The 13,172-nt window shown below is 60.2% G+C and overlaps 1 protein-coding gene across 11 annotated transcripts in view; it reads left to right on the plus strand.

Annotated features, from left to right (window-relative positions):
• Positions 1–10,868, plus strand: part of GRAMD2A (GRAM domain containing 2A) — a 33,549-nt gene extending 22,681 nt beyond the window's left edge. For 4 of the 11 annotated variants that reach the window (XM_068958496.1, XM_068958489.1, XM_068958497.1 and 1 more), the window contains exons 7-12: positions 75–146; positions 1,877–1,939; positions 6,069–6,225; positions 7,010–7,109; positions 7,479–7,586; positions 8,307–10,868. In XM_068958496.1, coding sequence (XP_068814597.1) covers positions 75–146; positions 1,877–1,939; positions 6,069–6,225; positions 7,010–7,109; positions 7,479–7,586; positions 8,307–8,310 — 504 coding nt within the window. In that variant the 3' untranslated portion in view covers positions 8,311–10,868. The other 7 variants (XM_068958491.1, XM_068958492.1, XM_068958493.1 and 4 more) reach the window with 4 other exon arrangements.
• Positions 10,869–13,172: the final 2,304 nt, after the last annotated feature.

A 13,172-nucleotide genomic window follows, 5' to 3' on the forward strand; every position in this document is an offset into this window, starting at 1 on the left:
CTCTGTCCCCTCCTGTGCGGCAGGACGGATTGAGCAAGAAAAATCTCTCACAGCAGCTTCTCTCTCTTTTGCAGTACATTTTTGTGTCCCTGATCTCCCGGGACAGCGTGTACGATGTGCTGAGGAGAGTCTGCACACACCTACAGGTACCCTTTACTCTGTCGTGGCGCTGGGAGCTTGGCTCATGCCAGGGAGGCCCCCTCTCCGAGTCTACCAGCATTTCGACAGCCCCGCTGCTCAGCGCTTGCCCCTGGGGCTGTGTCTCAGGGAGCAGAGTTTTTCTCCTTCCGTGTGAAGGCTTTGGACTTCTCCCAGAGGCCTCCCTGGTCCCCTGCAGGAGGGCGGCAGAGGCTAGTGTCACAGGGCACTTTTCCACGTCTCTTGCTTTGCTGGCATCTTCCTCCCTGCTACCACGTGGGATGGCGTGCAAACCAGGCGGGCTCCCTCCTCCCGGTGTCCTTGTGTTAGTGACTATCCTTAGTGCCTTCAGATCTCAGAGGGGTTGTCACCCCACAGCAAGGATCTGGGACAGGGAGAGGGGAAGGAGATGTGCCTGGGGATGCCTGCTGAGAACAGCAGCACCTCCTAACGCTGCCAGCCCCTGCGTCTCTCAGTTTGCGCTGTCCCCCTTGGCAAGTAACTCCCTTTCTCTATCTGCTTCTCCTCTCTCCAAAACCAGGACAGCACTATGAGCGCAGGGATTTAGTAGCTAGCATTGGCAACGCCCTTTGAAGGTGAGATGCTCTGGCTGCTTTGCCTTTGAGAAGGTCTCCCGTCAGCACCCTGAGGTTGACATTTTGGGGTATGAGCAGGAGCAAAGGACTAACCCCTGCCTGAGCCGGTGTTAAGCCACATGTCCTCCCCATGACCATGTGCTGTCTGACAGGAACGCAGCCATGACCCTTTGATCGAACACATGCCCAAATGGGCCTTTTGAGTCCCTCGGCAGAGCTTGAGCTTTTGAAGACTCGCTCATGGCATCCAACCCACTGTCCCTGAGCTGAGTTTGTACCCCAAAACAACAGTGGCTGTTTCCATTGGTTTGTGATATTCTCTTGGAGATCACAGTGTGGAGGCCAGGCTTGTTCTTAGTGTCCTGGCAGGGGCAGAGCTGAGCCCATCCGCTGTTGTTCATGTGCCACGTAGGCGTCCCGTCCCATGCAGCGAGCTGCTCGTGACGTTTTCTGGGTCACGGATGAACTAGGCAGGGCCCAGCAGAGTTTCTGTTCTCTCGTAGGGTGTGTGTATGCGTTATTTATAATCTGGTAGTAATACTCGTTCTGCCAGTATGCGCATCGCTGACTTTTCCTCAGACCTTCTAAAGTTTGGGGAAAAATGGTACAAAGTAAAAAAAATTATAATTAAAAAGCCTGAGGGCGGAAGCAATCCATTAGTCCTTGAGCTGGAGATGAGGATTGCCAGGACTACTTTTTTTTTTTTTTTTCATGCTTTCGAAGCAGATGGGCATGTGGTGCTGGGTGCTGTTCTCCCCCCGAAAGGGTGCTCCCCACGTGTGTCAGGATGTCGGAGGAGTGTTTGGGGTGACTCAGTCCCATCACCAGCCCAGGTGGTACCCAATATCTCTGCCCCAAAGAGCTGGTTGGAAACTCTTCCGCAAACACTTCTCAAATGGCAAATACTCACTTGCCAATAAAGAAACATTTGGCAGGTTGTTCCGTTGTGGCCTTCCTTAGCAGCTATCCATGTCAGTGGCTGCAAGGAGTCCAGTTTGATTTCCCTAACCATGAGACTTCTCAGCTGTGGCTGAAAATGAAGTTTTGTGAAATGAAATGAAGCAAAAATTTTGAAAATGAAGCAAGGGGGAAAAGGACCGGTCCATGTGAGTTGGTAACTTCTGTCTCTTTCTCCCCTCCAGGTTTCAAGTAAGAAGAGTTTGAGCTTGAAAGAATTTACAGAGGAACCCGATGCGGTGTCACTGGTAAGAGTCTGACTTGTATTGGGGAGCTCTGGAAGGCCCCGCAGTGCTGTGGGACAGATGAGTGCTGTGAAGGCACTCGTGCTGCGGCAGGAAAACATCCATTTGAGCTGTTGGTGGGTTAAATGCGTTCCCTACGTGCTCAGAAGTGGTCAGCAGCGGTGCGTAGTGAAGAGCAGATCCTCCAGTCCCTCACCAACGTTTGCTGGCTACTAAGAAAGGTTGTGTAAGGCTACGGCAAACAACTTTTTAGCTTGTCCTGTGGGATCTTTTTACACGGTCTATTGTGACTTGGCAGAAACAGCCTTAATAGAAGGGTCAAGAGGATGATTTGGAAAGTCCGCAATTGAGTGTGAGCCAGCCAGTCTCTGTGGTTTATAGAAATGAGAACTTCTGATTGATGTTCAAAGGGCTTCTTCTCTGCTCTGACTGGCTGTGGTCTCCAAATCTGATAAGTTCCCAGAGCTGTAAACATAGATAATATGTTGGAAATGTGATTGAATTGTTTAAAAAAAAAAAAAAAAGTTGGGGGGGAAGAGAAAGGAAAGTATGTGTTTCTCTCTGTTCAGGCTGATTCTTTTGAGTGTGATTTCTACAGAGAGAGATCACACTCAAAAATCCTCTCTTGCTTGCTAGCTGGAAGCATCAAGTATCTATAGAAATGTTGCAGCACTGCTGCTGGTGTTGTGCTAGTCCCACGTTGGTGTTACATCGATGGCTGTGCTCCTCATGGCGTTGAAGGTGTTGTATGAGCATCGCAGAGTTTACGGCTTAACTGACAAGTGCTTTATTGTGGCAGCCTGCAACACCATAGTGGCAGATGAGAAAGGCTGCGGTCTCTGATGATGTGAGCGGCCTTAACTACAGGGAAAGCCTGTAGCCAGGAGGGTGGAGGGCAACAGGGATGCAAAAAGTGTCCTCAGATGGGCTTCAGTTGACTGACCTTTTTTTTTTTTTTTTTTTTTGCAAACAGGAATAGTATAGTGTATATTGCCCTCTGCTTAGTGGTCAGCTGGGGTGAGAAAGCTTCTCTAGCTGGAAATGTTTGCTTTCTCCGTGTGACGTAAGCGATTATGGGACCTCACATGTAATGCCGTGACCTAGAGAAGCTCGCTTGTGTCGGCTATCAACTGCCGAGATGTGCTGATCTCTCGGCGCTGCCTGTCCTGCGTTAGCTAGTTGCAATGATTTAAAAAGTAACTTGCCACTGGAGAAAGGGCTCCCGCGTTTTCTTCAATGAAGGCCACCTTCGCTTTCCACATGGGATCCGGAGGAAGAGCGTGTTGATAGTAAGGAGCAGGCACAGAGAGTCAGATAAAGCATCTCCACTGTTGGCATTGGTGACGCTCCTGTGAGCACAGAAACATCCCAGTGCCAGGGCTAGGCTGAAATAGGGTCTGATTGTCCTGACAGGCTGTGACGGTGCCTTGCTCTGCTGTTCTCTTGGTGGCTGGTGTTACCTAATCATGGGCTGCTTCAGCAGGTACAGCAGGAGCACAGTCCTCGTGCGCTTTCCTTTGGGTCCCTCTTGCCAGAGGCAGCCAGGGGGTGGCTGCTGCGGCTCAGCACCCATCCCTCCAGCACAGGGCCAGGCAGCACTCTGCCTCCTCCCCTACACACATCCCAAAAGCTGCTCCCCTGCGATGAGGACCATCCCTTCAGTGCACAGGAGGCAGCTGGTGGGGATGACCCAGCTGTGTCCGTCTGTCCCGCCTCAGGGCCACGGATCAGGGCAGCGTCAAGCTTTCGCCGAGCAATCCTTTGCCCGTGTTGCCAGGCTGCCCCGGCGTCTCGCGCTGCTCGCAGAGGCCCTCTCCGCCGTGCGCATTCCTCCGGCCGTTCCTGTATCTCATAGGCAACTGCGCCGTTAGTGGCCCTTTATCCCGAGAGTTATTTTCCAGTCTGCCATGTTCGTTCCCCCATAGCTCATTATCTGTTTGGCCGCTTGCCTGGCGAGCTGGAACACCCCACGGTTCCAGGAAAGGCTGCGCCGTCCCCGGCTGGGTGAACCGCGCGGCACGAGCGGCCCGGGCCGTTGGCTGCCCGCGCAGAGCTACGCGGCTTGGGCAGGCAGAGAGTGACAACAGTCACGGGCTTCTGCTCCCTCCTGCTTTACTGGGCTCGCTTGGTTTTGGGGGGGCTTTGCCAAGCCTGAAACGCCCTAGTGCAAATCCCCACCTTATTTTGTATTTGGGCCGGCCGTGGAGCCTGGGGGAAGGAACAGGCAGCGCGGCTTTTGGGGTCCTGCCCGCACCAAGGGCCGCTGGCCAGCGGTTTAGGTCTCGGTGGCCAGCGCTCTCAGCAGGCTGCTGCCGGGAGGGTTTTTGGGCAGGAGCAGTCAGGGTGGGTTTGGATCAGAGCGCAGCCCCAGAGGACCCTCCCGCAGGCGCGATGGGGACCTGCTGGTGGCCACCTCCTCCCTGAACGCTGGGGGGGTTTTACCGCGCTCGAGCTGAGCTTGCTTGTGCCGCGGGCGCCAGCGCTGCCCGGAGAGCCGGACGTGCCGTGTGGCACTTGGAGCTGGGGACGTAGGGTGCTGGGGGTGCCTCGTCCCCGGCGCCAAACCTCTGGTTCTTCAGCAGCGACCGTCTCCTCGGCAGGGCACGCCGTGGGCCCGGGGCCAGGGGGCCTTCCCGGCTCCCGGCGTGCGCGCGGGGCTGGAGACGCAGTGGAGCAGCACAGGCAGTGGGTGACACCAGGGTCCCCTCTCGCTAGGACACGGGAGCAGCTCGCCAGCCCCCGCCGCAGGAGGCTGTTTCTGGAGCGTTTCTTAGGCTTTTCTTCCCTTTCAGGGTTATCAACTACCAGGAAAGGGGCTTGGCAACCAGGTTCAAAGTCTGCCGGCAGGACTGCGGTCCCTTTCCCCTCCGCGGCCTGCCGCGCAAGGCACGAGGACCCGCGCCTCGAACGCTCGATTCGCGGTAGGGTTTTGCTTTGGGCCACCCTGGCCAAGGCAGCCAGCACAGCGAAGCTCACCTCTGTGCGACGCCTCTGCCCGGGATGCCCCTGGCCCGCAGGATACGGCCTCTCCCACGCTGCTGAAGCATGGATCACCTACCATGTGCCGTGTCCCCCTCTCCGCTCGGCCGTACAGCCGTTCGCGCTGCGGCTGTGTCAGGCCGCGCGTGGACGCTGAGCAGGGCTGCGCTGCAGGTCGGCCGCACCGCGAGGTGCAGGTGGGTGCCGCTGGCCTGTTGGGGTTGGGCCGTAGGCTTCGTCACGGACATGCCGTGTCCTGTCCCCGTCCCTCCCCTTCTTTATTTCTGGCTCTTACCAAACCCAGGAGGTGATGTGTGGGATATCCCTCACAAGCCAATGACCCCGTGTGCAGGTGCAGGAGGTGACGAGCGGGATGTCCCTTGAGGACCCATGGCCTTGCTGTGCCTCTGAGCTAGGGCCTGTGCTGGTCCTGGTCCATGCAGGAGGCTGCCAGGAGCCCTCGTAAGAGAGACGAAGGCTGGTGACAGCAAGAGGAGTCAGAGGTGACACTTATGCTGGAGCCCTCTGCGACCTGCCTGGACATTTGGGAGGTTTCTAAGCTGAGCGAGTGGCAGCAGTTGCAAGAGACCTGGAGGTGAAGGGTCTGAGCTGCTTCGTCGTCCAGCTCCTGGCTCGATTGCGGTCGTGTCGCTGGAAACGCTAGCTGCGCGCTGGGGTGGTAGATGAAAGGGACAAGCCGTTTGATTCAAACCAAAGCACATCTCTTGGCAGAGACTCCAGCTTTGGCCAGGAGCGGTTTTCTAGTGAGCTTGGGATAAGCTGTGCAGGGTACATGTAATTTTTCCATCAAAATATTTACGAAACGACTGCCTCTTTCCGGAGCTGCGGAGCGTGGCTGGGCTGGAGCGGTGGGCGCACCGTCAGGGCTGGCGGGTGCGTTTGGCTCGCAAGAGCTCAGTTTGCATCGCAGAGAACAAAACGAAGGTAATCAACCACTTACCTGGCTGTACTGGGGAGCGGGTCAAACCCTTTGGCCCTCAGACTCTTCAAATACAGGCCAGGCCTGTATTTAAAAAGAGAACAACGCAGAGGTGGGACCAGTACGTTGGGGCGAGGTGGCCTGGGAGCGCTCCTGAGTGTGTCCACGTGCCCCACGGCGTGGGGGGCCGCTAACCCAGGGTGCTGCCCGCAGGAGGTGATCGTCCCCGAGGGGAAGTGGAGGAAGGTCTCGCCTGCGTCGCTCTCGCTGTCTCTCCCGGATGCGGACTACCAGTGCATCCACCGGACGTCCGTCAGCAGCCTCAGCGCCAAGGAGAGCTCGTTCACCTCGGAGGAGCCCTTGGTCTCAGGTGAAGGCCTTGCGCTCCCTGCCCTGGGCGAGCGGCAGCGGGCGCAGACCGCGCCGGCTGCGTAACTCGTGCCCTGCCCTAACATGGTGCTGCTTGGGGTATAACCTGTCATAACTACACGCTCACTGATCCTCAGTGGAGGATGAAGGTCTCAGCCTTGCAGACGAGTGGAGCTGAGGCACAGGAGCTTAGTAGCAAGGGGACTGTGACAGGCCCCAGGGGTGGGATGGGTTTCCCAGCTGTCTGCTCAGCCCCCAGGCCCCTGAGCCAAAGCCCTGCGGGTGTCCGAGCCCTCGCAGCGCACCCCTAGCACCCGGGCAGGCCTGGTCCCGCAGGTGGGTGGCGGAGGCCGAGCTGGTCTGAACGGCGGCAGCGATAACCCCAGGGAGGAGAGGAACACTTGCCTGTCGTAGTTGAAAGGGGCCCATCAGGGAAACATCCCGCTGGTCTGAGCAGATTTCCAGGGCTTGTCCTGCAGATGCTGTAGTGGAGTTTGTGTGATCAAAGCCTTATCGCAGAGCACGTGGCTCCTTCGCCTGTGCAGGCTGGATGCTCTCCGTAGCGCAAAGGGGCAGCTCCAGCAGGCTGTCAAGCAGAGCTGCTACCCCGATGGAAATCCCCTTCAAGCAAGGCCCTGGGTCGCTCTGCGCTGGGTGCAGGAGGAGCAGGGACGTCTGCCAAGCGTATCTGCAGATCTCGGCACTGGCTGTCACGTGGGAAGAGGTGCTGAGCCCACGCGGCCACATCCCTGCGTTGACTCTTTGGCCCTCGGGTTGTGTTTCAGAAAGTGCAATAAACACGGAGGAGGAGCTGGATGGGGAGCAGAGCTGCGTGGCAGAGCTGAGACCCTCCGACTACCAACTCTTGAAGATCTTCATCGTGCTGTAAGTGTGCTGAGGGGGGCATGGGCTTCGAGGCGCTGGGGGAAGTGTGTTGGCCCAGCCCTCCCAGTGTGGACTGAACGCTGTTGGCTGACAGCAGTTCTCTGACCACAGCAGATGGGGGACAGGCAACTTCTTGGAGCTGAGAGTGTGGAGGAGGAGGAGGAGGGCAGGTCTAAGCCCATCACTTCTCTGGCCATAGTAGAGGGGAATGGGAGCACACTACATTCCCCATCCAAAGAAAGCAGTTTTGGGAGCAGCATTGAGGACTGCAGCTTGGGGAGGGCCAGTACAGCCAGGTTCCTGCCATCACGGGGAGAGTTGGCCTCAGCCATCATCTCTGAGCACTTGTGCTTGTTCCTTTGCTCCCAGGATCTGCCTCCTGGTTGTGTCGTCTTCGTACCTGGCGTTTCGCATCTTCCGTCTGGAGCAGCAGCTCTGCTCTCTGAATCGGGACTACCTCTCCCGTGGGCACAGGAGGTAAGGGCCTCTCTGCGTCCGCATGAACCCTGCTACCTGGAGGGATGTTTTGGGACAGGCTGTCCCCCAGAAGGGCAAACCGCGCAAGAAGCGGACGACCCAAATGACAAGGTGCGAAGAGCCAAGACTCTTTGCCCCGTTCTGCCTCCCTCCCACACGCGTGTCTGTGTGCGTGTCCTTGTGCACATGCACGCGTGTGCTGTCGTTCTGCGTTTGTGCCCGTGGTGGTGTGCAGCGTTCCCGGGCTTGGTTTGGCAAGCCTGTTGGGATCGCTGACGGCAGTCCCTAAAGCACAATCCCCGCACGGTAGATATTGGTCACGTTGCTGAACACTCAGCAGATGAGGCTTGGTTTGAGTGACCAGGGGACGTTCTGCTGTCCTTGAGACTTTCAGCCCTTCTGAGAGGGTCTCCTGCAGGCATGGGGCAGGTCTGGGCGGAGCGTTGCTGTTCCTCTGGTTGAAAGAGATGGGTGTTACGGCGAAGCTAGTTGCTGCCCCGAGGCTAATGCAACCCTAGGCATTAGCAGGGAGACAGATTGCAGCTGGCTCTTCCTCCAAGGCCAGCGTCCCTGGAGGCTGTACCAGGCCTGGATGGGGTACACGTGGGTCTCTCCCCTCCTCGTGCCTGTGTGATGTGGTGGGAGACCATCTTGCAGCCAGGCTGCAGACAGTGTCTCCCTGGACGCTCACCTCTTTCTTACCCTGTTCTCTGTTTGCAGGTGACTGTTACCACCGAGCTCTGGCTCAGGACAGTCGGTGACAAGAGAGTAGCACTTTGTGTACAGATCTCCTGCCCAGGCTCCCGGCGAACGCAGCCACAGTATTTGGAGCGTCCGAACTGAGGAGTTGGGGTCCTTCTCTCCGTTCAGCCTCAGCAGAGCCCTGCGTCCTCCCGGCTGTGGGACCTGGCAGCGTCACGTCACAAGCTTTGTACTGCCTCCAAGCCGTGCCTCAGTGTTCGCATCTTTGGGGCGTCCCACGCTGCTCAGGAGGGAGGCAAGTGCTGTGTCTTCCGGTCAGTAACCCCAGGCTTGACTCTTGCATGTGGCCTGTCCTTCCCTCGGCCAGTAAAACTGGGACCAAATACAGTCTGTTTTCCTACCATCGCAGACTCCCGCTCCAGCAGGACTGCCCATCTGGGTCACGGCCACTGGTGCCAACTCCCCGTGCCACCGGAAACCTGTCGTCTTCCCGGGGTGCTGACACGCTGTAGCACTGGACGATGGCCCAGCAGGCTGCTGCCCCAGTTGGAGGAAGTGGCTGGGCCTGCCCATAGGACTTGCTGCTAAAACGGTTACTGTTTTTTAATCCCCAACTTGAGTTTTCTTGTTAAAAGATGACCTTAGACTTACTGTAAGCCCCTGTAAACAAGTGGATGAGCTCCTGGTTGCAAAGGACGCAAGCTGGCTGGGCCTGTTCCTCCCCAGACATGTTCCCACACTAATGTAGTTCTCATTGGGACCAGTTCCTCCCGCGCCGCAGGCCGGTCCCGTCGCCCTCCAGCACAGAGCTCGTGCCCCGTGTCTGGGAGGTGCTCCGCATCGGATGTCAGTGTTAAAGCCCAGAAAGCGTCTCCACCGCAGAGGTGGCACCTCCAGGGAGGTGTAAGGTTTGAGCAGCCCTGAAGCTGCTGCAGCTGAACCTGCGCCGAACTGGATTGTTCATCGCTCCCCCCCTCGCAGCTCGAGAGAGGCGGGAACGTGGGGAGCGGGCACTGCTAACGGTGGCCCTTGACGCCGGGCCCGCCGCTTCCCTGCGGGGCGCCTCCAGAGCAGGGAGCGTGCCACCCTGCGAGCCTGCCCTCCGCGGCCCAGCCGCAGCTCTCCTTTCCCGAGCGGAGGCCAGAACACGATCCTCGTTGGCTCCCGGAGGAGGCAGCTTGCGACAGGGCTCACGGGAGCGTTTTTTGGAGACGACCCCGGGCTGTAATGGCCGTGTAGTAGCTGGCCAGGCCTTGTGGCCCCTCCCTCCGTGGTTGTTGCCACCCTGCCGCTGTGTTGCGGGGTCTGCCCCCATCACGCGAGGCAGAGCCAGGCCCCAGGAGAGGCCAAACGTGGGAACGAGCCTGAGGCTGGTTGCTCTCAGCTCGTGTGTGTGAATGACGCCATGTTTAGCCTGTGCCGATGGTCCCCCCGCCCTGCCCCAGCCCCACGTACCACGGAGGTGGGGGTAGGATGGGGGCACCCCGGCTGTGGGGGCTCTGCACCAGCCCCCCGGCCCTTCTGCAGCGCTTTTCGCTGGAGCGAAGGGGTGTCTCGGGGCACCTGCACGTGTGTCCTCTCGCAAAGCACTTTAGGGTCCTCCAGAACAAGTGTCCTCGCTGGGGACCGCACCTGGGACCAAGGCTTCGTTAGCCCTGCTGTGCCTCGTTAGACATCCTGCGGCTGCAGGGCCTGACTCTTACCGGTCACCCTCTCAGGTGTGCGTCTGGGGTGGCGACGTGTCCGTGCCGCTGTGCGTGTTCATTACTGTCGTCGTGTCGTAAACGCTGCTCAAACCGCGTTCCCGGCCAGCGGGGTGGCCTCGTGGCGTCCCGCGTCCCGCCGAGGAGGCGCAGCTGGGTCCACGCCGGGCCGGGTGCCAGCGGGAGGGGGCCTCCGAGGACAGCTCTTGTTCGAGGAGCGCAGCCCTCGCGTACGTGGATTAGCCCCTCGTTAACGGAGAGGGACGCCCCTGCTCCTGGGGATGAGGTCCTGGGGGCCTGAGGGACGCGCTGCAGAAGTGAAAACCATCTCCGGGGCTCCTGTCCGGCCCCTTCGCACCCATCAAGAAGGAAATACGAGGCTTTCCTGGCTCAGACACAGCCTGGTTCCCACCGCTGCTCAGCCCACGGGGAAACGGTGGCGGTTATTTAGCAGCCCTCTTCCTCCTCCTCCTCCGCTGCACGCGAGGCTGCTCCCGAGGCCGCTGGGGCCAGGTGAGCAGGCCAGGCTGCGGCGTTTCTCGCCCCGCGCCAAGGCACGGAGCCGCGCGGCGCCCTCGCGCCTCTGGCCCCCCGGCGCTGAGCCCCGCCAGAGCTGCGAGTCGGGGCCGCCGCTGCCCTCCGAGCCCTTCCCCGCCGCTCGCGCCCGTCCAGCGCCACGGCCTCCAGCGAGAGCGTGCCGCGCCGGCCCTGGGGAAGGCGGGTGAGAGCCAGGCCGTTTTGCTGTCGTTGGGGAACGAGAAGCGCCGGCGGGGACCAAACCTCCTCCTCTGCGGACTCGCGGGCCGGCCGGAGGGTGAGCTCGCCGCCTCGCTCTGGGCTGTGAACGTATTTTAAATAAAACCACAGTTTTCTAGCACGCCGACGCCTGGCGCGAGAGTCCTTGCGGCGACGCCAGGGGTGGGGCGAGGGCCGCGCGCACGCGCGCCACGGGGACGCCCCACGCTCGCCGGCTTGGTGGGCCGCCGCCGCGTCTCCCCGCCGGCCCCGGGGCACTAGTTGCCCCCAGCACGGGGTGGGAGGGGGGTTGGCGTCCGCGCAGCGCGTCAGCGGCATCAGCCCTCGTCCGCGCCGCGAGACGTCCCCGCGGCCTTGTAAAACAAACCCGTCGGGCGGGCAACGCGGCCGCGGCTTCTGCCGGCCGCGTCCGGTCCGTCCCGGCGGGCTGGAGGCCGTGATTTACGGCCGACTCCTCTGCGGCGGCTGCTGCCGGCACGGGGCCGGCGCCCTGGCGCTCCCCGGCCAGGCGGACGAGCCAAGATTTGCTCTTCCGCTGGGATTTCTGACTTCGGCCCTAAAAGCCGGAAGGCCGCTCTCTGCTCCCGGGCCGGGTGGGCACTTTAGTCCCCTCCGGTTTTACGCCTAGAGAGGCGCTGCCGTCCCCACCTCCGCGCTGGAGAGGGGAAGGCAAAAACTGGGGCCGAGGCGCCGAAAGGCCTGGCTCGCCGGGGACGGAGCAGTCCGTGTCGTCCGTGAAACGGCCATTTTCTCACTAGATGGCGGCAAAGACCGCAGGAGGCGGCCGGAGAGCTCAAGGCCACCGGCCCTTGGCAGCCCCGTCTCGCTGCCACCGGTGGGGAATGGGCTGGTGGGACAGGCTGAGCCTTCCTCCTCCTCCTCCTCCTCCGGCCACCCTCGAGTCGCTCCTCGGTGGCCGCTCGGGCCGGCGGAGGGTGGCAGGAGCGCGGCCTTTCATCTGCGACAGGCTCCTTTTCCCAGGTAGGGCTGCGGAGAGACGCAAACGGAGGCCGAGGCGGTCCCGCGCGGCACCGCGCGCTGGCGTAGAAACCGGGCCGAACGCCGCGCGGGAGCCGACTCTGCAGCCGGAGCCGGAGCTGGCTTTCAGCCCCAGCCGCCGGGGTCCCCTTCGGGGATAAGTCTAGCCTCAACGAAGGGGCAATTCGTGGGCTCCTGCTCGCAAAAGCGACCGCCCCGGCCGCTGTTTCTGCCTTTCGTCTCGTGGCGCGGGCCGAGTCGGGCATCCTCACCCGAGCTGCCAGCCCTTCTCCTCCCTGGGAAGGTGGGACGGGGTTTTCTTGAGCAGCAAGCGGCTCGCAACGAAAAACAGGAGCACCACAAAAACTTGCGCTTTGTTGGGGGGGGGGGAGCCAACTGTGATGGCCGTGACGGAGGAGCTGTACGAGGCTGCTGGCAAAGCGGACCTGGTCCCAGGCTGAATGAGCTTTTTCTTTAACGGTTTCTAAACAGAAACGAGGAGTTTGTGGGAAAACCAGGGAGCGCCTGCAATAGGCGCGTTTGCCCTAAAAGCGCTGGCTCTTTCATGTCACCGATATACCAGGAACGGCCTGCGACCGTTCGTCACGTCTCTCCGGTCGTCGCTGGTCCAGTGGCATCTCGGGGAGGGGGCTAATGGCCCTTCCCTAGTGCCCCGTGTTAGGACAGGCGTCTCTCCTGGCGTCCCCTGCTCTGCCCCGCAGGCTTCAAGGGAGGGAGTAGGAGCTTTCGTTGGTTATTTTTAAAACCACTTGTTGATGCCCAGCAAGCTCAACCTCGAAATTGTTTGTTGCCCAAGAAGGCGGTTAGGGGAGTGGGATTTTGTGTGTGTGTCCAGCCCGGCGCTGTCCGAGTCTTAGAGTGGCAGGGGCGCCGCAGCACCCAGTGCGAAGTGCCTGCGGTCCCCCGTCCTGCCTCCCACGCGTGGCTTGAGGCCGTCGCCGCCTCCTGCTGAATCGAAAAGCTGCTGTTGCATGGCTCATGGAGGACGCTTTAGCCCAGCCTGAGGTCCCCTTTGCTGTACCTGCAGGACAGCTGCCAGGTCAGCACATGCCTGTGGCTGCCGATTTCTAACTCGGCCCTGCAGGAGCTAAAGGGTCAGTAGCCTGGTCTGGTTTGGGGTCTCCTGCCTGCTGGGAGCTGGTCACAGCGCGCAGCTTTGTTTCTGAGACAGCATTCGCCTGTTCCTCTGTGCGTGTGTATTCTCTCGGAGCCAGGTGACGCCCTTACTGTTTGAACCTATTTGCTTTTCTTTGTGTAAAGAAATGCCACGTGAAAGCCACCGGGGTGTAAAACTTCCTTGGTTGCTCCCTCTTGCTCACCTCGCTCTCCCTGGCAGCCCCTTCCTCGTCCACAGGCCCCTGGAGCAGGCCAGCGACGAGGCGCCTGCAGCAGCTGACAGCACAGAGGCGTGGGGCGGGTGCCTGGC

Source organism: Struthio camelus, chromosome 12, assembly GCF_040807025.1.
Source record: "Struthio camelus isolate bStrCam1 chromosome 12, bStrCam1.hap1, whole genome shotgun sequence".
Classification (NCBI taxonomy): domain Eukaryota; kingdom Metazoa; phylum Chordata; class Aves; order Struthioniformes; family Struthionidae; genus Struthio; species Struthio camelus.